The sequence below is a fragment of the Crinia signifera genome, chromosome 5, assembly GCF_055691185.1.
Source record: "Crinia signifera chromosome 5, ASM5569118v1, whole genome shotgun sequence".
NCBI classification, from domain to species: Eukaryota; Metazoa; Chordata; class Amphibia; order Anura; family Myobatrachidae; genus Crinia; species Crinia signifera.
The window spans coordinates 71,207,169-71,232,266 of NC_139221.1; the positions used below are offsets into that span (position 1 = coordinate 71,207,169).

The 25,098-nt window shown below is 42.0% G+C and overlaps 1 protein-coding gene across 6 annotated transcripts in view; it reads right to left on the reverse strand.

Moving 5' to 3' along the window:
* Positions 1–2,107: 2,107 nt before the first annotated feature.
* DTNA (dystrobrevin alpha) overlaps positions 2,108–25,098 on the reverse strand; it is a 236,085-nt gene continuing 213,094 nt past the window's right edge. For all 6 annotated transcript variants that reach the window (XM_083187440.1, XM_083187439.1, XM_083187438.1 and 3 more), the window contains 6 exons: positions 20,728–20,887; positions 19,657–19,746; positions 14,853–15,018; positions 12,431–12,557; positions 10,109–10,151; positions 2,108–6,409 (listed from right to left, as the gene is read on the reverse strand). In XM_083187440.1, coding sequence (XP_083043566.1) covers positions 10,134–10,151; positions 12,431–12,557; positions 14,853–15,018; positions 19,657–19,746; positions 20,728–20,887 — 561 coding nt within the window. In that variant the 3' untranslated portion in view covers positions 2,108–6,409; positions 10,109–10,133. The remainder of the gene's footprint in view (positions 6,410–10,108; positions 10,152–12,430; positions 12,558–14,852; positions 15,019–19,656; positions 19,747–20,727; positions 20,888–25,098) is intronic.

Consider the following 25,098-nt stretch of genomic DNA (forward strand, 5'->3'; position numbering starts at 1 on the left):
ACCTTTCACATTGCAGGTGAAAACCTTTTAAAAATCATTTAATACCATTCAAACATTCAACCCGTTTAACCCCCAAGGGACACGTTTCAAGCCATTGAAATAGAGCCATTCAAACTGCCAAAAAAACGGCTTTAAAACGTGTAGGACTCTGCTTTTTAACCGTGTTGAAATACCGGTTAACTTTAACCGGTAAATCAACTCTGGCACTTTCACATTGCAGCCTTAAACGTTTTAAAATGGAAAAAAAACGGCAATATACCGTTTTAAAAGTGCGATGTGAAAGGGGTATAAGTTTCTCTTTGTTAGATCTGTTTTTAAACTAAAAATTATTTCGCGTCTCTTCCTTTAAATAAATGGTACATTCCCGTGTGGGTTAAAGTCATCATAAAATACATTTATATTTCGGGTCCCAAATCTCACAAGTCCTGTTTTTTTTTGTTTTTTTTTAAAGCACAATGATTCCTTAAATTAACCTATTTGTGCCTGTGAAATCCCCCAGGAATAAATATCGGTGTCCTCTGGCAACGGCCCAGAAAATAAAGGAATAGGTCATAGGATTTTTATGCTGACAGTGATAATGAAGATAACAAACGCTATTCCCCATACAGACATGTTTTCCTCACCATTACTCTAAGCTCCCGAAGTCCCAAGGTGTCTTCTGTACCAGGTGGCAGATTTGTTGTTGCATAGTACAGAGTCTCTTAAGACTGCAGATTCAGTGTCACCTAAAGTTCTCATTGAGTTACAACAGTAATTATGTTGAGGTTTTTGTCCTTACATACAGTATATTGCAGGCTGACAAGTGTTTTCAAAAGAAAGCATTGAGGAGAATGTGTCCTACTGTACATTCAGTCATCAAAGTGCTGCACTAATTGTGATGACGTTTCGAATAACTCATTGAATGCATCTTCTTTATCTGGTGCAATATGCCAATCTGGAGACTTTATGAACTGGTGCAATGGGGCAGATGTATGAACTAGCGTGCACTAGAAATGCACTTAACGCTAGTTAACTGTGGGGGGATTACGGTTTCCATAATGTATTACTAGCGCAGTGACAGCCCGCTGAGTTACGCTCGGCAAGGCTGTCCCCCGCAGTGCCCCCCCCCCCCAGTGATTAGCGGCCGGGGCAATGTATTAACAGCCGCCCAGGCGTTAAATCACCCCGGTCGCTTCGCCAGCTCAGGGCTAGCAATGTCCTATCCCCACTGCCGGGACAACGCTAGCCCTGCTGCTGGCTCCAGGCTGCGACTGAGATCTTCCGATAATAGCGAGATCTTGCGCTGTGAGCCGACTGGGCAGGCAGAGACTGCGCACCTGTGTGAACGGATGCACTGTCACCAGGAGGAGGACAATGCCAGAGGGGGGAGTTTGCCCCAATGTTTCATAATAATTCTAAAGGCTGCCATCCACTATTGCAAATGGACACTTTTTATGCTATCACATAAAAAGTGACACATTGCATGTCACTTTCCTGCAATTGCGATACGCGTTCCCATGCACCTCGCATCGCAGTCGCAGATCCTACAGGCTGCCATGATCAATCATGGCTGCCAGTAGCCCTTGCTGGAACTGCATAAAAGGATCGCATACAATCATATAGGATCCTGCCGCCCCGGCACCTGCCAGGTAAGTTGGCGGGATATCACATGCAAGGAACCGCATGTGATACCTCCCACTCGTGGATGGGGGCCTTAAGTAGGGGATTTACATTGAAGCAGTTCCAGTATGTAGTAATAGCGAAAACCCCCATGTCGACCTTTTGACTGTCGACCTAGCCCATGTCGACTTAATGCTTGTGTCGACCTAGATCCATGTCGACCTTGCTGCATGTCGGCCTAGTGATGTCGACCTACTTGTTGTAGACCCAACGATCCCAACCCCATGCACAGAAGGACTCCAGGATCATAAACCAGGAAGTCCCCACACCACAAAGTAGAGCTCTTACCAAGAGAGATGTCTTATTAGGAAAGCCGTCCTTTGCCTAAATGCAAACAGCATTAGTAAATACAGCTATGCAAGCAATTAGCAGCAGAATGCGTCCAACCCATAAACTTGCTGAAAATATGCACACAGTAAATCCACCAATAAATCAATCAGCGATACAATGTTTTTAAAAATCCATTTTTAATGAGGAAATAATTCCATTCCAAAATATAGACACACAGTTATTATAACCACTTCAAAATAGGACATGTCCCATGTAGGTTCCAACACACACACACACAAAACAATACTTAACAATACAAAAATTTCCATACAGTAATAGTTTTGTTACAATACCAATGAACATAGTCAAATTATTTTATGTGTCTGTTCTTGCGTTCTTCAAGTGGTTCTAGAATTACAAACATCAGTTAAATAACCTTGAGATTCTCAGATGATTTTTTTTTTGGTTCAAAAGTCAAAAGGCCTGGTCAGACACCGAGAGCTCCCCAGCAACTGCCCTATATGTTACATCCAACCCACTGAGGCTGCCCATATGTACAAGGTCTATCTACAGCAAACGATAGTAAAAGTTCACCTGTTGCACACAGTGGATCGCTGAACAAACACAAATTTCAGTGCACCCGATTCAAACCAGTGGGCTCAGTGAGGCAGTGCACCAACAATGGTGCCACTGACTTAACAGTGAATGTTTGGTGCAGGCTCTTGAATAGTAATCCATACCACAAAATGGCTGCTTGCATTGTGTGTAGCAACAGGTGCAATTTAAGATGGCAAATAAAAACAGAAGGTTATAAAGAGTTACATTTTCTAAATAACGATTTGAACCATGCAAAAACATAAAAAAAAAAACCTAAAGAAAATGAAACACAACCACAAATGTACGCCATTAAAGTATTGCAATGAAGGCCACGCAAATCATTTGCACTCCTGTATATATTCTACATTCTAATTATCTTCCATTATACATTCTGTGAACACTCAGAGCGATGTACGATAACTACTCTGTCAACGTCTATTCATAATTTTTAACACTGCAAGATGTACAGTAGGTTTAAGTGAATACGTTAAATTAGTAGTTTAAATGATACAGTGTATAAAAGGGCTGATGTTCTTCTGCCCGACATTCTAATGAGAGAAACCCTCTAGGTCAAGTTATTCCGGACCCTTCTTTCTTCATAAAACCGTTACTTTCGGTAAAACCTGACTTTCCAATCACTCAACTTACTTTTGGTTCATGAACAAATCCCCAATAAAAATAAAAAAAAAGACACAGACAAAACCATTACAATCAGAACAGTTGATTTAAAGTGACTTCATTGTTTTTTTATATTTTCTCTAAATCTTTCCAGTATATTTTTAAATAAATACATGACTGTCCCATATGTTCCATGAAATGTAGCCTAAAAAAAGTCTTTCAACCAAATTTCACAATGTAGTTTAAAATACTAGAAATTCATATACCCTTTCCATATTAACAGAAATGTAGTTGACAATATATTACTATTCCACCATTTACCAGACAATGGGCCAGATGTATCAAGCTTCAAAAAGTAATAAAATGGAAAGTGATCAACAACTATCAAATCAGCTCCTAACTGACCAGTTACACGCTTGGTTTATATGACAGTTAGGAGCTGAGCGGCATGTTATCACTTTCCATGTTATCACTTTTTGAAGTTTGGTACATCTAACCCTGGGGTAGCCAACCCTAGTCCTCGAGAGCTACCAACAGTGCATGTTTTGCAGGTCTCCTCACAGAATCACAAGTGAGCTAATTAGCTCCATCTGTGTATCTTTTAAAATGTGTCAGTGATTACTGAGTGCAGCTGTGCAGCAGCTAGGTTGTCTGGAAAATGTGCACTGTTGGTAGCTCTCGAGGGCTAGGGTTGGCTACCACTGATCTAACCCTATGTGGTGGCTTTCTACTGAAAGAGGAGATTTCACGGAACGGGTAACCTCAGTAACCCCTACCGCCCAAGAGGCAAGATTCTGGTCTCTAATTTGTCTACTAATAACATGTAGGCCTGGTACATCTCCTGGAGAAAATCCATCTAAAATGGGAGTTACCCTTTAATGCCAGGACCAGCATTTGGTAGAAAACACCCGCCACGTACATTTTCTCAATTACATGCATAACTATAGTCTCTAGAAGCTGCAATCACTTTTGAAGTAAAGTTTTAGTCCAGTAGTTAATTCAAAAAGTCAAAAAAGGATTTGTTTAAGCATGAACTAAACCAGGCATGTCCAACGTTGGCCCTCCAGATGTTGTGAAACTACACATCCCAGCATGCTTTGCCACAGTTTTGCTATTAGAGAATGCTAAAACTATTGCAAAGCATGCTGGGATGTGTAGTTTCAAAACATCTGGAGGGCCAACATTAGACATGACTGAACTAAACAATCATAAAAAACTCTCGGCATGATAAAGGTATTTCACTGTATAAATAATATTATATCATACTGTATATTATGTCCTTCTCAGCCTTAATCCAGTGATTCCCACGAGCAGTTTGTGAGCATTCTGCTATGCTTCCTCAAACAGGCTTGCTCCTGTGCTTGTTACTGCTACCATTTTATGTCTCTAGCACACTTTCAAAATGTCTGCTGGCCATAAGGCATCACAAAACACAACATGACATGGACCAGTCGCTCACACTATAGGCAGCCAGTTCGTGGGCTATACTAATATTTCTGAGAACGCAGTTATTCATTCCCCAAGGATTGACAGCCATAAGAATGAGGCACGTGTTTTACCTCATGCCTCTGTTGTGACGTCATAGTCTTCAGTAATTTTGACAGGCTGAAAATTGGTTAAGACCACAAAATGGGGTATAGTCCATGTTTCATTTTGGCTGGCACATAGCAATATTGAACTAAAAGGCCTCAAAAACAAAAGCAAAATAAAACTTCACAACCCATATTTTGTAAGTGCAACAAACAGCAAAATAACAACAACGGCAAAAGACTGAGAGGTAACGGCATTATAAATGAGAATGAGTTTCGGTTTGTTCTGAATTTTATGGCACCTGTGGTTTATAAACAGCTTAATGTTTTCCGCTGCCAAGGACTGACTTGCAGATCACTGCAGAACCCTATGGCAGCAAGCATATTCCTAATGGGTAGCTCAAAAAAAAAAAAAAGTTCACAGTTTTAATAGCATCTGTGTGGATTGCAAAAATTCGATTCTAAATAGTCTGAACATTGTATAAGTTGTATATTTTTCATATATGAGCGTTTTATTGAAAATGAAAAATATATATATATATTTATATAGCTATTTACACTAAAAAGTTGTATGGCTGATTTGTGAGATCTTAAAAGAAATACAAAAGTATACAATTAGCCCTAAAGTAACCTTATTTGAATGGGCATTGCACAAGTAATTTTCTATAGCATTTTACAACTAATAGGAAATGATATTTAAATCAATGCATCTAATTATATCCAGTGACTGAAATAGCCATAAAGCACTTTATAGAACGGCTTCCTGTGTACGTGTAGTACCTTATTGCCATTACAGGACACAGTAAGATTATACCCAGGACTGCAGTCCCAATGTAAGTGCAAACCTGGCCAAAAAATATTTAAATAAAAAGTGCTGCTCTTAAGAGGGATGAGCTTAAGCTGATGGCTGCATGCACTGCAGACTGCAGAGTTACTACATTTGTTCCGGTCATACCTTGGTCTCCACAATGCAATGCAGGTTACTTTAGCAAGCTCCCAATTGTATATACGGGTTCCTAGCTAGACACAGTGCCTTGCCATTTTGCAGCCAAGAAGATGCTTTACACATTGGGTTCCAGTGCTGCTTGCCTAGATACTGCTACTAGATAAGTGGCTGAGTAGGTTCATGTGGAACTAAGGCACTCAGACATCTATTAGTAACATCTGTCCGAGAACAGTTATTCTACAAATCATTGGCTTCTTATGGTTCACCACTATGTGGCGGTAGAGAGGCTCTCCTCTGATATTTTGGCCATTGACAGAGAAGATTATTGCATACATCTGGTTGATAAATTCAGATGTGTGCATACAGTCCCATACCTAGTTGTTCTGCACCTACTGGTCTGAATACTGTATCCCCTGTAATCCCCTGGGCCGTGAGGGATATAGCATTTTCCCTTCTCCCAGATTGCATAGCAATCTTCCCTGGCAGCTCAGACTAGAAACATAGGTATAACAATGAGTGCTGTAAACTTATGTTAAACAGTATGTGCAAGTGTCTATGTCTTTTTTTATACCAGTGATACTAATTATGCTTTAGTTTCAAATAAAAGCTTTCATTTTTAAGTATTAAACACAAACTACAAACTACATGTTTTAGAACAAATGTCCTGTGCTACATTCTGTGGGACTCGGATGTGGTTCTTTGTACCAGAAGATGCGTTATTCACAACACAGCGATGGCCTTGGACCAATGCTTCTCATGCTACGTGCATCTTCTCCGTACTGCTGCTCGCCTGTAAGAGAGAACAAGGGTGTCAGCGCACTGGCTATGTATGTCTTACACACTCTGTAGGCGTAGATGGCATTTCACTTGTGCAGTATTTGAAGAGCGAAGGAACATTAATAAATATACATGGTTTTGCAGTTTATCAAACTATAGATGTTAAGTGTCCACCTCACTATTACTATCAATACAATGCCAGGTAATAAAAACAAAATATGACACTTGTAGCAACTAGACTGCTACAGACAAGTTTCCTTATCCTACCTATTACATCTTGATATTAAACATTATGGACAAAACCATGTGCACTGCTGGTGGGGCAGATGTAACATGTATAGAGAGAGTTAGATTTGTTTGAATTATTTTGTTTCTGTGCAGGATAAATACTGGCTGCTTTATTCTCACACTGAAATTTAGATTTCAGTTTGAACACACCCCACCCAAATCTAACTCTCTCTGCACATGTTACATCTGCCCCACATGCAGTGCAGCATAGTTTTATCCATCTGCAAAAATTGCATCTTGTTAACAGGTCTGAATTAGGCCCTATGTTGACAAGGCATTCTGGGGCCTGATTTCTGCAGTGATGTTAGTGGTTAGACAACAACATTACTCCTGGGGGCTGGTGCAGGAGATCCATTCTGCAGACGTGTAGGTAGATTTCCTCCCTAACAGATGGGGACGTAACAGTCGGCATGGACCCATGAGATGCGCTCGTTTTTAAGGTAAAGCCCAGCTGGCTGTGGTCACATCCCAATGCTTTAGTGCCAGGTCAGTGGTTAAGTACAATGCGCAGTACATGTAAAATACACTCCACAATCAAAAACGTATAGTCCTGTGAATCAGGACCTATCATTTGAATATTTTATGTTCTTACTTCAAAACAGCCAGTCCTCAGTGATGAAATAAGTTACAAAATAAAACGGTAAAACTGGATCCGTTACGAAATCAGCACAGACCTCCTACAGTAGCTGTTAGATCAGCATAGGGCTCTGGTAACACATCACATTACCACATACATACTGTATAAGAACTACCAAATGTGGAAAGAAAACCAATAAGCTTCTAAACTCTTCTACATTTTTCATTAAGACAGCAAGGTGTTCAACATTTTACATTGTTTTAAGAAAGTACAAAAACACTCAATGGTATAAGACGACACAGTTACTGGGTGACAACCCACTATTATACCTGGTTCCTCCTCTGCTCTATGAGACAGGACAGTTACTGGGTGACAACCCACTATTATACCTGGTTCCTCCTCTGCTCTATGAGACAATACAGTTACTGGGTGACAACCCACTATTATACCTGGTTCCTCCTCTGCTCTATGAGACAGGACAGTTACTGGGGGACACCCCACTATTATACCTGGTTCCTCCTCTGCTCTATGAGACCAGACAGTTACTGGGTGACACCCACCTATTATGACAACCCACTATTATACCTGGTTCCTCTGCTCTATGAGACGAGACAGGTACTGGGGGACAACCCACTATTATACCTGGTTCCTCCTCTGCTCTATGAGACCAGACAGTTACTGGGTGACACCCCACTATTATACCTGGTTCCTCCTCTGCTCTATGAGACGAGACAGGTACTGGGGGACAACCCACTATTATACCTGGTTCCTCCTCTGCTCTATGAGACCAGACAGTTACTGGGTGACACCCCACTATTATACCTGGTTCCTCCTCTGCTCTATGAGACGAGACAGTTACTGGGTGACACCCCACTATTATACCTGGTTCCTCCTCTGCTCTTTGAGACGAGACAGTTATACCCCTTTTCCACTAGAAGAAATAACCCGGTAATCTCCGCGGGGACACGCTTCTACCCGGGTTTTTCTGCAAGTGGAAAAGCTCCCTGTCAACTAACCCGGTTTGGATTCCCCGGCAATCCTACCCAGGTAATGACCAGGGTAGCACCTGGATTCAAGGGTAGTGGAAACGCTCCCTAACCGGGTTATTTGACTGGCCATGTTAAAATCTTCACTGATTGGTGCTGCTGGGGCGCTGGTGAGTGATTTCATCACTCAGAGCCCCGCAGACTGCGCACATAGTATGGAGGACAGGGTTCTGTGCGCATGTGCTGCATGCCTGTCCTGCTGACTTTCCCCTGCTGCATAAGAGGCTGCTCCAGCATCCACCTTCCACTCTGCCGTCAGCACCAGATTTAATTTTTGTCAGTAAAAAAAAAAAAAGTTATTTTAAAAGAAATGAGTGTGGTCTCTTCTTCTAATATGGTAATATTTTTAATGGTGGCCCTTTTGGTGTAATGGTGGCCCTATTTTGTGACCTCCCCTGATAAAGCCCTTTAAAAGGGCTTTTTTAATGTAATCTATAGGAAAAAACAGGCCTTACCCGGGTTAAGTGTAAAAGGGGCTGATCAGGCAATTTACCGGGTAGCACTGTAGCGGAAATGTGTCTCATGTCCAGCCCGGGTTCGAACCGGGTACAATTTACCGGGTCTGACCCAGGTTGCTAGTGGAAAAGGGGTATTACTGGGGGACAACCCACTATTATACCTGGTTCCTCCTCTGCTCTATGAGACAAGACAGTTACTGGGTGACACCTACTATTATACTTGGTTCCTCCTCTGCTCTATGGCCTCATATACCCGGGGCCGGTGCAAGGTTTTTCTGGCATCATTGGCAAAACTTCATCTCCCATCACGACCTACCACAATTCACACCAATACTGACTTTCCAGATCCTCAGGTGAAAGTGTGGTGTCTTGGAAATTCAACACCTGCCGCTTGCATTAAGTTCAACACGGATGCCTCACTCAGAATTCACCTTCATATTGTGATAGTCCCCAGATTCTTGATCCCCTATGCAGCTGCCTAATGGTAGAGCCAGCCCTGCCCTCTTTATATTTTCACAGGATAATCCTTATTAAAGTGATTGTTTTGTGCAGAACTTGCTCTTAAGTATTCCTACAAACTCAATTGTCAGACTTCCTGTACTGGATATTTGTGATTGTATGCTCCATACCCAAGTATTCGGAAAAAAAAAATCAATACTAATTCTATTGGTTTTATCATCTCTGCAGATGCAAAGTTAAGCGTGAGTGCCCTCTGCTGTTCAAAGAAAGGGAATAGAATACAGCTTCGGCTTGTGTCATGTTATGAAGCTGGAAACACGTCCATGGTAACAGGCTCACTGCAGCGAAGCTGCCGGATAATCATAGAGGCTCATTAAACTTAAATACACTGAAGAGAGTTGGCTGCAAGAGTGCTTTTGGAAATTCCTTTTTCCACACAGGCCAACACGTAACACATTCTGCACCAAACGTCATAAAATATAAACAAGTCTTTGTCAGAGCGGAAACCCCCCCCCAGCATTTTTGTGTTACACATTGTAGATTTACCACCTAAAGTGCATTAAAATTAAATTGCAGCAGGTCACATTTGTTAGCATATTATATTTTATACTCAGTTACCTATTATAGGACTGGTAAAATATATATTGATACAAAATAATGGTAAGAATTATAGCTACATTCCTGGTTTATTACAAAGTGTTACTGAGATTTTTAAGGCAGAAATTGGATAGCAATAATATCAGCAATGTTGGGTATCTTCAGCTGTGTTACTGCTTTATCAGGGTTAAAATGAAGTCTTAATACATATATTAGTGTTAATGTCTGTAGTTACAGTACAATAAATAAAACACAAAACTTAAAATGATTTGGTTGGAAACACTTACTTGAGAGGGGAAGGGAAGAGCACATTCAGCCCTGCAAACTGACCTATAGGAGGGACAACACACAGGGTAAGTACATACCAAGGCAGGTTATACTTTGCAGCATATTATTCATCTACTGAGGACAAAAGAAGTGTCTGTGAAAGCATTTCCGTGCAAATACTGTATATGCCTGCAATTGATTTACTATAGAACATGCATTATAGAGTAGACCAGTGTGACTAGTGGTGGGCGACTGGTGCCACTGCCCAGGGTGCACACCCTAGGGGATACCACTGTAGCTGGCCTTCTGAATTTTCAGCACAAGGTGTCTGCATGGCCTGTGTGTACTTCCTGGCATTAATGCAGATACAGATGTAGAAAGATGCAATGGGAATTGTGTGTGTACCAGGCAGTCAGACCCTTACCTTGCTGGGAATACTGGCCCTGTATTTATTTTGAAACAGACACTGTGCCACATCGTGACAGACACTTTTCAGAGCCCACCGGGCCTGTAAATGCCCCATAAATGGCTGCATAAGGCCAGGTGTGTTCTCTGTCCTCTCACTCCCAGCATCTGTTTCCTGCCCTGATACATAGAATTGATGTCAGCCACCTATAGCTTGTTGATATACGTGGTAATAGACAGGAACGACAGCCACTTTAGTTTGCTCTGGGGTCTTCGTGTTTAGTCTTAATGCACTATATTAATGCGGACACCCCTCCCTGGGGCTGAAGAAACTATTACTCATTTTTAATGACCGGGTTCATTGGCGGCTGGCACTTCTCACATACAGTAGTGATAGTAAAAATTATATAAAATGATAATCTCGTATGGATATCAGATATTAATATTGAACATATGAGCAGTGGCGGCTCCTACCTCCCCCTGTCACCGCCGCTGCCTTCAGGTCCCCAGCGCCTGTCCTATGATGACAGGCGCCGGGACTGGCGCATGCGCAGTACAAACATATGTACTGAGCATGCGGCCAGCTTCTATGGGCTGCTTAGGCAAAAACCCATAGAAGTAATCATGGTCCCGGCGCCTGTACAATATAAGTTACAGGCAGCGGGACCAGCATGTGCGCAGTACCAATATAGGTACTGCGCATGCACATTTGCAGTTTTTGCCCGGCAGCCGCAACAAGGCTTCCCGGAGGGAGGTAACACCTCCCAATGGGACTGCCTTTGTGACTGGCAGGTCAGAATTCACTGCCAGTCACAGTGAAGCCAGTGCATCTGTCTCACAGACTGCATCTGGCTTCACTACAGTGGCGGATTTTACCTGGGGGGGCTGCAGCCCTGCAGCTCATAGGTAAAAACCGCCACAGCATATGAGGAAGGAGTATCATGCCCCTCCACAGACCCCACCTACTAAACAGACATTTCCTGGTCTGGTTTTCTATTCTAATCCGCCCTTGCAAGCAACCAAGAACCAGGCTTCACTTAGTAGAGTAAATGACAGACGTGCTCCATATTCACGCTGATATACAGTGCATCATTGGTACAGACAACTGTCAGTCATTGAGATGGCCTGACAGCAGCATGGTGTGACATCTTTTCACTCTAGTTTATTACTGCAGCCCACTTGGGAGGATTTGTCTAATACTAGATGAGATAAAGGACATGGGTCCTCTGCTCTCTTCATCCATCCCCGTCCCTATCCAGAGGGGCTCTTCATCCAAGAGCTTAACTTCGCTAACAATTCACTTTGTTGGTGACCTATAGCCACCCTCCCACCCCCCGAACCCATCTTTTAATCCCTGACATTATTTTGTTTGCCCTTTATCTTTTCATGTTATCATTTATGGTTACACTTTAGATCCAGTAGTTCAACTTATCTGTATGCATTTTACATTGTATATGACTATTTTAACAAACAAAATACATTTCAGAACATGGTGCACAGTAAGGAGCAGTTTCTGCCTTATTGTTCATTTACTCCAGGTGAAATGAACATGGACCAATGTATAACAATTCCTGACTCGTGCAGTGGAATTAGGCACCTAGACTGTAGTAGGTTTCATGTTGCATCATCTAAGCCCTAGGATGCAGTGACACCTGCACCACCCATTCAAAATCTGGAACACCTACATGACATAAGATCTGCCAGAGTGGCTCAAAATAGAAACAGACTACGTGGCGATTTACAGACACTGTACACATTATATTATGCGGATCAAACCCTTACCCATTGGAGTTTACAATGTATATTGCCCACAACATGTGCGCACACAGGATCCATTTTGTTGGAGGCCACGTAATCTACATTTACACAAGTTGGTTGTAGAAGGAAAGCAGAACACACGACAAAACCACTTTAGAAACTAGAGTCTATATAATTACCTGGTAGGCTTCATCCTGTAACTTTTGCTTTAAATACTCTTCCATCTTGAGCTCATTTTCTAGTTGGCGCACAGAGTCATTCTCATAGGCTTCCTCCTCACGTCTGCTATAAGGATCTTCTGGGCCCCTATAATTGCAGTAAATCACAATTTGAACAATGAGAACTTGTCCCAATTATTTATGTTAAGCTCTGGACAAAGCGCCTTTTTGATGAGGTTTTTATAAATGGTAGATGCTCATGTCCAGTATCTGTTAGGTGAGGTCTCCCTCTACTGGAAACCACTTCCCCTGAGGAGGAATCTTCTATAAACTTGTACTGGAGGTGTAAAGTTAACACTAATAAAGTTTACGGAAAGTGTTCTGGTCTTTAATAGAGGTCAGCTACATCAGACTGGCACATCTGGAAGAACACATATCAACGTTTCACATTTTAGCACATTTTCATCAGGACAAATTTAAATGATGATATGTGAACCTGATGTGTACGGTGTCCTTCAGTGGTACTACAGTCTGCTGTGTCCTTCAGAGGCTACTACAACATGCGTGTCCTCCAGGGGTATTACAACATGCTGCAATCCCCTAAATTTACAACTTTAGCAAAATCATCTTGTCCAGGTAAGCTGCTGAAAACTTGCAGGCTGAATTTACACTTTATGGCAACTTGTCGTGTAACAAAGTGAATAATTCAAAGTCAGAAGCACTAGCTTTTCATCTACCCAACTCCACAACGGAACTACTAGAGTTAAACTTCAATTACATTTAGCGCCCCCAATCTATTAAGTACCTGGGAATACATATAACAAAACACTTTGACCAATTATTTAAAGCTAACTATGCACCTCTTTTACACTCAATTAAAAAAGACCTAACGACTTGGACCCCCTTGTGCACATCCTGGACAGGCCGGATAAATTTGATTAAAATGAACATTTTCCCCCGGTTGCTATACCTATTTCAAACAATCCCCATGGTGGTTGCCACTTCCTTCCTCCATTCCATTCAGTCTCTATGCAGCAAATTCATATGGTCAAACAAATCTCCTAGATTAAACAGAACCTGCCTAGCAAAGTCTTCGACTAACGGAGGTTTAGTCCTCCCTATGTTTGAACGATACTTCCATGCCACACAACTGAGCCATATAGTAGCATGGCATACGCAGGCAGGGAGCAAGAAGTGGGTGGTTCTATGGGGCAACCTTATTGACTGCAACTCTGTTTGTTTCCTCCCCTGGCTACCGCCGAAATTGAGACCAGCCTTGGTACTAGACACCCCTTGTGTCCACTCTGTGCTAAAAACATGGGACTATCTAAATAGGAAAATTCAACTGGCACCATACCACTCCCCACTCACCCCTCTTTGGCGACATCCAGATTTTCCTCTAGGATGTATGTCACCATACTCACAACCTTGGATTTTGGTAGGTAATACTCGACTCTCACATATTTCAGGGGAATTCGCCCCTCAAAACTTTGCTGCACTATGCAAAAAATATGATAGCCAGCATCTTAGGTATTTTGATTACCTCCAGATATCCAGCTTTGTAAACTCCCTTCACAAAACAACTACACCCAGATCCCTGCTTCCCTTTGAACGACTTTGTATGTATAACCCAGAACGTAGAGGAGCAATTTCAATGTTATACTCCCTATTGGCAGATAATCCCCGGCTAAAGAACCATTTGAATTAGCTTGGGTGAAAGATTTGAGTGTAACTCTAGAGGAGGAAGAAAGGTCAGAAATAAGAGCACTAGTAGCAAAATCTTCAATCAACTCAAATTTTAAGGAAAACACCTTTAAAGTCTACTCTACATGGTACATGGTTCCCACAGTAATACATCGTATTTTTCCCCTCTAGCCCATGCTGGTGGAACTGTGGTTCACATGGTACATTCATACATATGTGCTGGGAATGTCCTCAGATTAGCTCCTACTGGGACAATTTTTTTTCTCTGTTGGGCAAGATATTGGACTCCCCGATCCCTTTAGTTTTGAATTAGTTTTGAATTACTGATTGTTTGCCAATATAATATAAAACAAAAAAAACTACAGTGGTATATACAACAGTTTATTTCTTTTGTGTGCATTACACCTCACTATTAGTTCACACCAGAATGTCTGTAATAATACTGTACAGTTATCTGTCTCTTCTTACCCTGTTGTAAAAATAAAGAGTTTAAAAGAAAAAAAAAAAACAGTTACTGAGGCAATCAATTTAAATCCAGAAGGCCAGAGCTTGGGGCAATGACACCATGTATGAAGGAAGGAGCCCTCTGCACTAAAACACCGCCAGCATCAACAACAATAATAATAATACTAATATTAATAATATAGTAATATAACTTCCTAAAGAAAATAAACAAAAAATGCACAATAAATTATGTAAAAGACTACATTCAGTTTGACCCTGTCTAAAAGATACGTACATATCTGAGCGAATGTTGCCGGAAGCCGAAGAATTATGATTGTATGTTGGCTTTCGGGCATGGATCTGGGCAAGGAATGCTTTCTCTGAGGTTGGAGATGGAACCAAATCATCAAAGTGAACTCTGTATTCTGTGTCCACGCTGCCCTCCGCTTCATTTCCCACATCTAGACAAGCAAAAGACAAAGAGGGAGTGAGATCTGTGCAAAAATATAAAGATATATGTATGGTGCATTGCCGACTCTTCAACATACACTATTTTGTTTTAAATGAATGAGCATATAATATATATCCAATATGTTGAGCAAGACCTGTACAAACTATATTCAACAGATAAATACAAGAATAGAAAAGTACCTTGTATGCCAGGAAAAAGAAACAATGAAACACAAGTATTCTAAGCAGAAATTCAGTCGGACCCAGCCAGGTGGCAGTTAGGCCCTCCATACCCCCCCTTTGGAGCCCAAGGTATGTCGTCATGCTGCAGTAGTAAAAGGAGACTGCTAAACACATATTGCCTAGAATATTTATCTATAAGATCTTTATGAAAGATATCCAGTAGACATTCTCTGGGGTCAAAAGATAAGAGACGCACCTGTAGAAGACACTGACACCTACCGTTGTAACCTAAATGTCCTTGATTCTAGAATATATAAAAGTCTGCTGATATCCGGATGGCTAACAGACAATGGCAGGTATTCAATGCACATTATTATTATTATGTGCAGCAAATCCTGTTTAGGATTCGCTGCACATTCGCAGTGTTTCAGAGGGTTGTAGCATTTGGCTGCCAGCCCTCCCTCTCACCTTATTCAACGCCTCAGGGGCTCGCTGCTCCTGATGGCGATTTTTAACCCCTGCGGACAATGCCAAAGGGAGCCGGGGGACGGCGGCAGGCAGGGAGATGGAAGCCTCCCTGCCTGCCCCAGAATGTGTAGGGGCTCCCGGGGACACAGGCAGCAGAAGCTGGGAGAGCTGGCAGGGGACGCGGGTAGGGAGTCGCTGCACTGGTCCCGCTCGTGCATATGTAATAAGCGGAACCAGTGTGCAGTGAATATTTAATGTGCGACTCCCCCTGCTGGCGAATGTGTTAAAAAAATAAAAATCTAATTTTGCAAGCACATGAATAAAAATAGCATGCCCCTTCACGGAATAAAATTACTGATTTTTTTACACCCAAAAAAATAAAATCTTTATTTTAAAAGAAAACATTCCAGTTCACCTTAAAAAGATGTTGAATACAAAACTGTGAATCATGTCGAAAATCATGCTGAAAGCAGTTCCCCATCCTAGCATTGAATACACTCTCAGCGAATCCCAGTGAAAACCCCATTGAAATACACCAGCGAATTGCAGCCAGCATGAAATGGGAGAACTGGCCGGCATTCACGGTTTGCTTTTGGCAAACAGTGAACGTTGAAAAGGGTGAATCAGATTTTCAGTGAAAAAGATTCACCGCAGGGAGTGAAAACAGCCCGATTCACCCCCAAAAATGGTGAATTGGGAGCATTGAATACAGGCCAATGTCTTGGTCAACAATATGGGGGAAATTTACCAATATGAAAAACCTAGTTTTTCGTATTGGTATTTCCCCTAGGGCTGCATACGACTGTTTTAGTCGTATGCAAAGTCGTGTTCCGGAGGGGAAATTACAAAGCAGTCAGATACGACTGCTTTGTAACCCTCCGATGGTGTAACAATTCGTATTAGCGGCCGTATATACGGCCGCTAATACGAATTATTTGTAGCAGTCTGCACGGATCAGTCAGATCCGTGCAGGCTGCAAGGTGTAAAAAAAATTGAAAAATAAATAAATAAAAAAACCGGGGCGGTAATTAAAAGCCGGGGCGGTAATTAAAAATCAGGGAACCCGACAAATAGGGGTTCCCCGATTTTTAACAACCAGCCCCAGGCTCCAGGTCCGGGGCTGGTTCCCAAAATACGGGGGACAAAATGCCTAGGGGTCCCCCGTATTTCAAGAACCAGTCCCAGGCACAACCAGCCAGCAGGGTAATGTCACAGCCGGCGGGAGACTTTTTATACAAGTCCCCCCGGCCAAAACATTAACCCCCTGACCGGTCAGCCTGGCCAGGGGCCCTGGGGGAGTCCCCCCCCTCCAGGACTTACCTGACCAGGCTGAAGCCTGGTACTGTCCCCGATGCCCCTGGGCGGTGGGCATCGGGCTGATTATGGTGTAAAAAAAAGACTAATCTATTGTTTTTTACTGTGGCACTACAAGTGCCAGCAAGCCTCCCCAGCAAGCTGGGACTTGGAGAACCACAAGTCCCAGCCTGCTGGGCATTAAAGGGTCCGCTGGCACTTGTAGTTCCACAGTTAAAAAAATAGTACACAAAACACACTGACACACTTTTAAAATAAAACTTTAATACATACAAAGCCCACACATACTAATACTTACCTATCTTCTTCCCGTAGGTATCCCTGGTCCTGTGTCGTCTTCTGGTCCTCCTGTGTCGTCTTCTGGTCCATGTCGACGTCTTCTGGATCCATGTCGTCCTCGAAGTCGGCGGTCCGGAGTCCGACGAAATCCATGGAGGAAGCTGTGGAAGGAAACCATACTCACCTGTCCCAGCGCGACGTAGTCCAGGTAAGTGTCTTGGCAAAAAAACAAACCGAACACCCCGAAACCAACCGGACAGATGGGAGCCGCACGGTGTTTGTTTACATCGTGCGGCTCCGCCCCCGAATGCCGCTATTGGCCGCCTTGCGGCCTAGCGGCTCCTGATTGTCCGCTAGGCCGCAAGGCGCCAATAGCGGCATTCGGGAGGCGGAGCCGCACGATGTACACAGAGTACCGTGCGTCTCCCTGTCCGGCTGGTTTCGGGGTGTTCGGTTTGTTTTTTTGCCAAGACACTTACCTGGACTACGTCGCGCTGGGACAGGTGAGTATGGTTTCCTTCCACAGCTTCCTCCATGGATTTCGTCGGACTCCGGACCGCCGACAGCGAGGACGACATGGATCCAGAAGACGTCGACATGGACCAGAAGACGACACAGGAGGACCAGAAGACGACACAGGAGGACCAGAAGAAGACACAGGACCAGGGATACCTACAGGAAGAAGATAGGTAAGTATTAGTATGTGTGGGCTTTGTATGTATTAAAGTTTTATTTTAAAAGTGTGTCAGTGTGTTTTGTGTACTATTTTTTTAACTGTGGAACTACAAGTGCCAGCGGGCCCTTTAATGCCCAGCAGGCTGGGACTTGTGGTTCTCAAAGTCCCAGCTTGCTGGCACTTGTAGTGCCACAGTAAAAAACAATAGATTAGTCTTTTTTTTACACCATAATCAGCCCGATGCCCACCGCCCAGGGGCATCGGGGACAGTACCAGGCTTCAGCCTGGTCAGGTAAGTCCTGGAGGGGGGGGGACCCCTTCATTGGGGGGGTCCCCACTCCCCCAGGGCCCCTGGCCAGGCTGACCGGTCAGGGGGTTAATGTTTTGGCCGGGGGGACTTGTATAAAAAGTCTCCCCCCGGCTGTGACATTACCCTGCTGGCTGGTTGTGCCTGGGACTGGTTCTTGAAATACGGGGGACCCCTAGTCATTTTGTCCCCCGTATTTTGGGAACCAGCCCCGGACCTGGAGCCTGGGGCTGGTTGTTAAAAATCGGGGAACCCCTATTTGTCGGGTTCCCTGATTTTTAATTACCGGCCCCGGCTCCTTCAGCCTGGTGCTGGTTACAGCTGTGGGGGGGACCCCACGCCGTTTTTTTTTTAAAATTTATTTATTTTTCAATTTTTTTTACACCTTGCAGCCTGCACGGATCTGACTGATCCGTGCAGGCTAAAACGCAAATAGAACAGGAAAATGGTGTTCTATTTTCCTGTCGTATTTGCGTGGGTGTTTCACACCACTTAGCAGCCGTATTGTCAGTACGGCTGCTTAGTACATCAGGAATCACCATTCTTTTGAATGGTGATTTCTGTCGTATCCTATCGATGGTGTAGGACATTCGTATTTGTAAATACAAATATGAATGTTCCATCTTTAGGACTACGAATTGTTGTATTTTTGGGATTGTAAATCCCGAAAATACAAATTCGTAAAAAAAAGGTGTATTTCTCCCTACGAATACACCTTTTTTCTACGAATCCATTTTGGTAAATGTCCCCCTATATACTTGACCTGGTGAAATTGGGGGTCCACATATCCAGGTGTCAACACTGAAACCAAAAACCGTTAAAAATCACGTTGAACTTTTCCTTGTGTTGACCTACATATTGTTGACCTGCTATAGCACACCCAAGTCTGCTGTATGCTCGACTTAGTAACTCCACTAGTTGAGTCGATGAAGCAAAAGCTAAGGATTATCTCTTTACATTGTAAAGGTCAGGAACCGGAGCTTCTTTTGGGTCATGTACGTAAAGTGCCTGTCACAAAGCTAGATCTTAGTTGTTCACACCTTGTCTACTGGATGGAACCCTGTGATTCCCCGATGGATCCTCAAAGCCTAATATATTGCTACTTCCTCCTGAGAGGAAATCTCAGATACCAAGCAGGGCACAACCCTGGCGATATGCTGATTTGCCAACCAGAATAGAGTACAACAATCCAATGAGAAAAAAAAACACATCCTAGGCAATGAACTGGTTTTTATAGGCTTTGAGTCCAAATGGCTCTACTTGTATCAGTGATATGGACAATTGAAACCTCCTTCACTGCAGTGGGACATTAAAACCGAACAATGAATTTGCACTGCATGACGCCAATTGATGATAAATGCTGGTCACTGTTTTGTACAAAGATAATAAAATAAATATTGCAGCATGGGCAAATCGTCTTACCTGACTTCAGCTCCTTCACCAGAGAAGACATGGTGTTAGTGATGGAATCAGCTGCTACCAGCAAATCATTCCGTAGATTTCTTCTTGCACCTGACAGAATAAAGCCGGATAATTACATGATCAGGGAGCACAGAGAGACCTGTACAACACTGGACCCCAAGTGCTGTATTACACCACCCAACTTAGCGGTGTGAGTGAATTTTTGTGATCTTAATTTAATATTAATGGCAGTTCTTTCTGCAAACAATATGCATACAGGTATAAAAAATATAAAAGTTGCAATTGTACAAAAATAATTTTAAATACATCACATTTCCTTGGAACAGCAAAATCTTATCAACATTTATTAGGTATGAGCAGGGTATGGATCAATGGGTCAAGCCCAATTAAGTTGACAGTCAATAGGCGGACCCCATATGGTCAATATGGCATGCGTCAACTGGGTAACAAGGTCGATAGTGTAATTACGTCAACATAAAAAAGGTCGACAGGTACAAACTATCGACACATACGAAAAGGTCGACACGGAATTGGTCAACACAAAAAAGAGCAACTTTTTAAAGTTTTTTGGAGTCTTTATTTTTTAAACCACTTGACCCCAATTAGTGTACCATTTCGCTAGCCATGCTTTGGACTGTCCATGTGGATAGTAAAAGATAAAAAAGTTGTGTTGACCATATATGTCCCTGTCGGCTTTTTTTACCTGTCCACCTTAAGCATTGTTGACCTATTACATGTGGAACTATTGACAATATCGACCTCTTGACCATATCAACTATATGGGGTATAGACTATTGACCTAATTACAGTTGACCTATCATCCAAATACCAATGCAGCATTTACCAAGTCAGTTTTTATTTATGAATTATAATCAAATATCACACGTATAATAAGGGGTATCTTAGAGTATTAAAGATTTTAAATGTGCTTGGTTTATTTCTATATATCCATTACAAACTTTTCTAGAATGTTCCAGCATGTTGACATTCTACAAATCATCATACAAATCTCATCAGTTGCTACACAAGAAACACCTTGATTTCTACACAAAATTCTGTATTTAAACATACTCTGTGCAAATGCTTCCTGCACGTCTCCTCCAACCCCAGTCAGAGAGTCCTGAGGAGTGTGTGTTGGGGTGGAGCACGCTGATGCGGATCTTATAGGCATTGGGATAGGGCGGCTGATGGTGTGACTAGGAGAAGAACGAGGGGAGCCTGCCCCTTGGCTCTGTAAAACAAGCAAGAGCGTTAATTAGCAGAAAAACTTAACTCGTCAGTTTTAGATTTAAGCCGTTAATTAGTGAGAAAAGAAAACTTTTATTTTCATTGCCTTATAAATTATATTATTTCAGCGTGTGAATTTTGTTAATAGGAATAGTGACAATTCCAGTTATACAGTAACGGATGAGACTAACCTCAAATATACAGTAACAAATATCTTTGTTTAATACAGATGTGGCCAGGTACATCGTGGTTAACAACGCACTTTTGAGGGCTCTGACTCGCGAGTTGTGGATTGCGTTATGTCCTGCGTTATGTACCACACCATGTAATACATAGTTTAACCACTGGGTGACAAGTGTTCGACATTAAGACTACGGTGCCGAATACAGCGATATTGGAGTTGACATTGAGAGTATGAGAAACTGGCCAATCAACGTTCTTCCCTTTATAAAAGAAAAAAAAATCTACAGTACTGTACAGTATCTTCTACAAAACGCAGTCACGCAACTTCACACCACAGATCTTGTCCTTACTTTAGGGACAGAGTGCTTGTATTTTATTCACAGCAGCAGTTACGTACGGTTATTTATGTAATTGGTACAGATTGCTACTGTATGAACATGGAAGCCATGCTAACCTTTGCTAATGCTGGATGACTACTTATAACATTATTTGAGGACCTACAGTATCATACGGAGCATGTCATACAGTACGTACTGTACTTTACGGGGCATGTCTTGTATTGGACGTTGCTGTATATCATACACCAATGGAGCAAACAAAATCCCAGGTAGCCTAGCGGGTAGAGGCACAGCTACAATCTGAGCAACAACAGTGGTTCGATCCACACTTGGGTACAATATTTTTTTATTTTTTAAACGTACTTTTTTTTTTAAATCAGTAGTTACAGTATTTGGTACTTTGCAAATTCCTTCTGCCTTTTCCACAAACAAAAAGTCACAATGGCAGGCTGCCATGTATACGATAGTTATTGCCCATACATACTGCGCTACAGACGGTTTTTTTCGCAACAAAAGATTTCGCTCTTCAGGTAAAAGGCCTTGCTTTGAGGACCGTGTTTCGGGATTAAATTCGCTTCTCCAAGTACGCTTTAAATTCGCTTTTAAAAGCACGTTTAAAAAATAAAAAAATATTGTACCCAAGTGTGGATCGAACCACTCTTGCTGCTCAGAGTGTAGCTGTGCCTCTACCCGTTAGCTCCATTGGTGTATAATATACAGTAACGTCCAATACAAGACATGCCCGGTAAAGTACAGTACGTACTGTATGACATGCTCCGTATGATACTGTAGGTCCTCAAATAATGTCTTAAGTAGTCATCAAGCAATAGCAAAGGTTAGCATGGCTTCTGTACCAATTACATAAATAACCGTACGTAACTGCTGCTGTGAATAAAATACAAGAACTCTGTCCCTAAAGTAAGGACAAAATCTGTAGTGTATAGGTGTGGCAGCCTGACTGTTTAGCAAAGGTTAGCATGGCTTCCATGTTCACACAGTAGCACTCTGAACCAGCGACATGTGTAGCCTTGAAAAGCTGGAGAAGTGAATTTAATCCCGAAACACGGTCCTCAAAGCAAGGACTTTTACCTGAAGAGCGAAATCTATTGTTGCGAAAAAAAACTGTTGTTTGTATCGCAGTATGTATGGGCAATAACTATCGTGTACATGGCAGCCTGCCATTGTGAATTTTTGTTTGTGGAAAAGTCAGAAGGAATTTGCAAAGCACCAAATACTGTAACTATTAAAAAAAAAAAAAAGAGTACGTTTAAAAAATAAAAAAATATTGTACCCAAGTGTGGATCAAACCACTGTTGCTGCTCAGAGTGTAGCTGTGCCTCTACCCGCTAGGCCACTGTTACCTGGGATTTTGTTCGCTCCATTGGTGTATGATATACAGCAACGTCCAATACAAGACATACCCCGTAAAGTACAGTACGTACTGTATGACATGCTCCGTATGATACTGTAGGTCCTCAAATAATGTTATAAGTAGTCATCCAGCAATAGCAAAGGTTAGCATGGCTTCTGTACCAATTACATAAATAACCGTACGTAACTGCTGCTGCGAATAAAATACAAGCACTCTGTCCCTAAAGTAAGGACAAAATCTGTAGTGTATAGGTGTGGCAGCCTGACTGTTTTGTAGAAGAGATTTTTACGCATGCGCTGTACTGTTTGGGAAAAGTGACATCTGGTGGTCAATGAGTGTAATTGAAGTTTACATTTACAACATTAAGTTACATTTATAATGCGATCTATAACGGGACTATAGCGCAAGGAGCAGGCGCGATTCATGCGCGATTTGCATATGTGAAACGCAGCCACGATGTACTTGGCCACATCTGTATAATTATTTTAATTGCTGCAATTGAATTAGTATTAAATAAGGAGTCCAGATTAAAAACCTTAATTCATTTTTCTCTTAGTGTGTGTGTGTGTATATTTATATCTATATATATATATATATAGGAAACAATGATGCAGCACTCCAGCCTTGTGAAACAGTGGTTTTAATAAGATTAGCTCTCAGCTACGTTTCAACATTTACATGTTGTCTTCAGCCTGAAGACAACATGTAAATGTTGAAACTTAGTTGAGAGCTAATCTTATTAAAACCACTGTTTCACAAGGCTGGAGTGCTGCATCATTGTTTCCTGTATACGCTGTTCTAGTAGTGGATGCGGGCACCTGCCGAGGAATTCTTGACACAGCTTTGGAGTGCCGGACATTAGTGTTGCATATATATATATATATCCATATATACATATACACACACACACACATATTGTGGCAGAGACAGCATCTCTCCACGTGAGAGTAATGTGGAGTATCCAGACCAGGTTTTGGAAGTAGTAGTATCAGCAGGGTTGTGTGTAATCAGCAGCACCTTTGCTCTCTGGATATTAGTGTTTCCAGGGCAGAGGGTAAATGCTCTTGATGGTGGATTAGCTGCCCAAGCAATAGGCCAGGGTGTAAGCCACGGTAGAGGCCACTGGAGCATTTGGAAGAACCTGTACTATCCTATATTGACATGGTTACTAACAGAATGAATGAATGAATTGTTTTTTTATTTTGGTCTCTTCACTTACTATTACTAGTTCTATGTTCACCTTGTGTAGAACAAGACATGCTGGTCCAGCTTTCAGTGGATGTACAGTACATCCAGCACAACCCGGGGAAGCGACAGAAAATGTGCTAGGCTCATACTGACAATGTATGAATTTTCCAACATAAGGTTAACATAGTAAGGTGAGCTGTCCAAACCATTATTGGGGCACGGAGACAGAATAAGAATAACAAACAGTAAATGGTTCCCCAGAACACATAATAAAACACATTTTCAGCGCCCAGGAGAAAACCAGATGACCTGATGCCAGTTGTGCAGTAAATCATTCTCTGATTGTAATGCTGGTCCAGGTGTCTACGGTTTTAGACTTCAGTTTTACACAAACTATATTTATAATATATTATTTCTATGTCCTGGGATAATACAGATAGGAAATGAGAAGTTAAAGGAAGCGGTAAATAATGGTATTTTGCCAACAGTACCTATGCATATTTAATAGGTGTTATAAAGAGATGAGTTATTATCTTTTGCAAGTTAATATTTCTAAGCCTTTTAGTTATGGACTTCAATAACGTGCAGGAATTTTCTATGCATTGAGATCCTGTCCCAGGTTTGCCATCCAATTGCACTTTGTACCAGTGTAGGGAGCTAATATGGCACAAATCATAGTCCAGTACGCCATCTGTATGTATGACTGCACTGCAGCGTTCCACATTGCTGTGCTTATGCTGGGTGTAAGCCTGGGTTATCTTGTATTTGTGAATGCAGAGTAATACATATGCTGGGCTACTGTATATCAATGTAACCCTTTAAGTACCAACATCTCTGTGAGAGACGTGCTAAATATCTGCTAAAAATGCCAGCTTCACTCACATTTGTTATATAAATTTAAAAAAAATGTTTTATAAAAAAAAAAAAGATTATATTTCCAATAGAAGGTAAACATTACAGGTCATTATGATGAATACAAATGTTTGCTTGGCAATAATTTTCACACCTATGTTGAGGGAGGGAAGTACTAAAGGAAATACGCAGTTAAAATAATGTTTTCTGGGTTTTCACTACATTTCCATATGTGTACTAACCTTGGGACCCTGGGTTTCCAATGCGGAAGGCAATGACAAA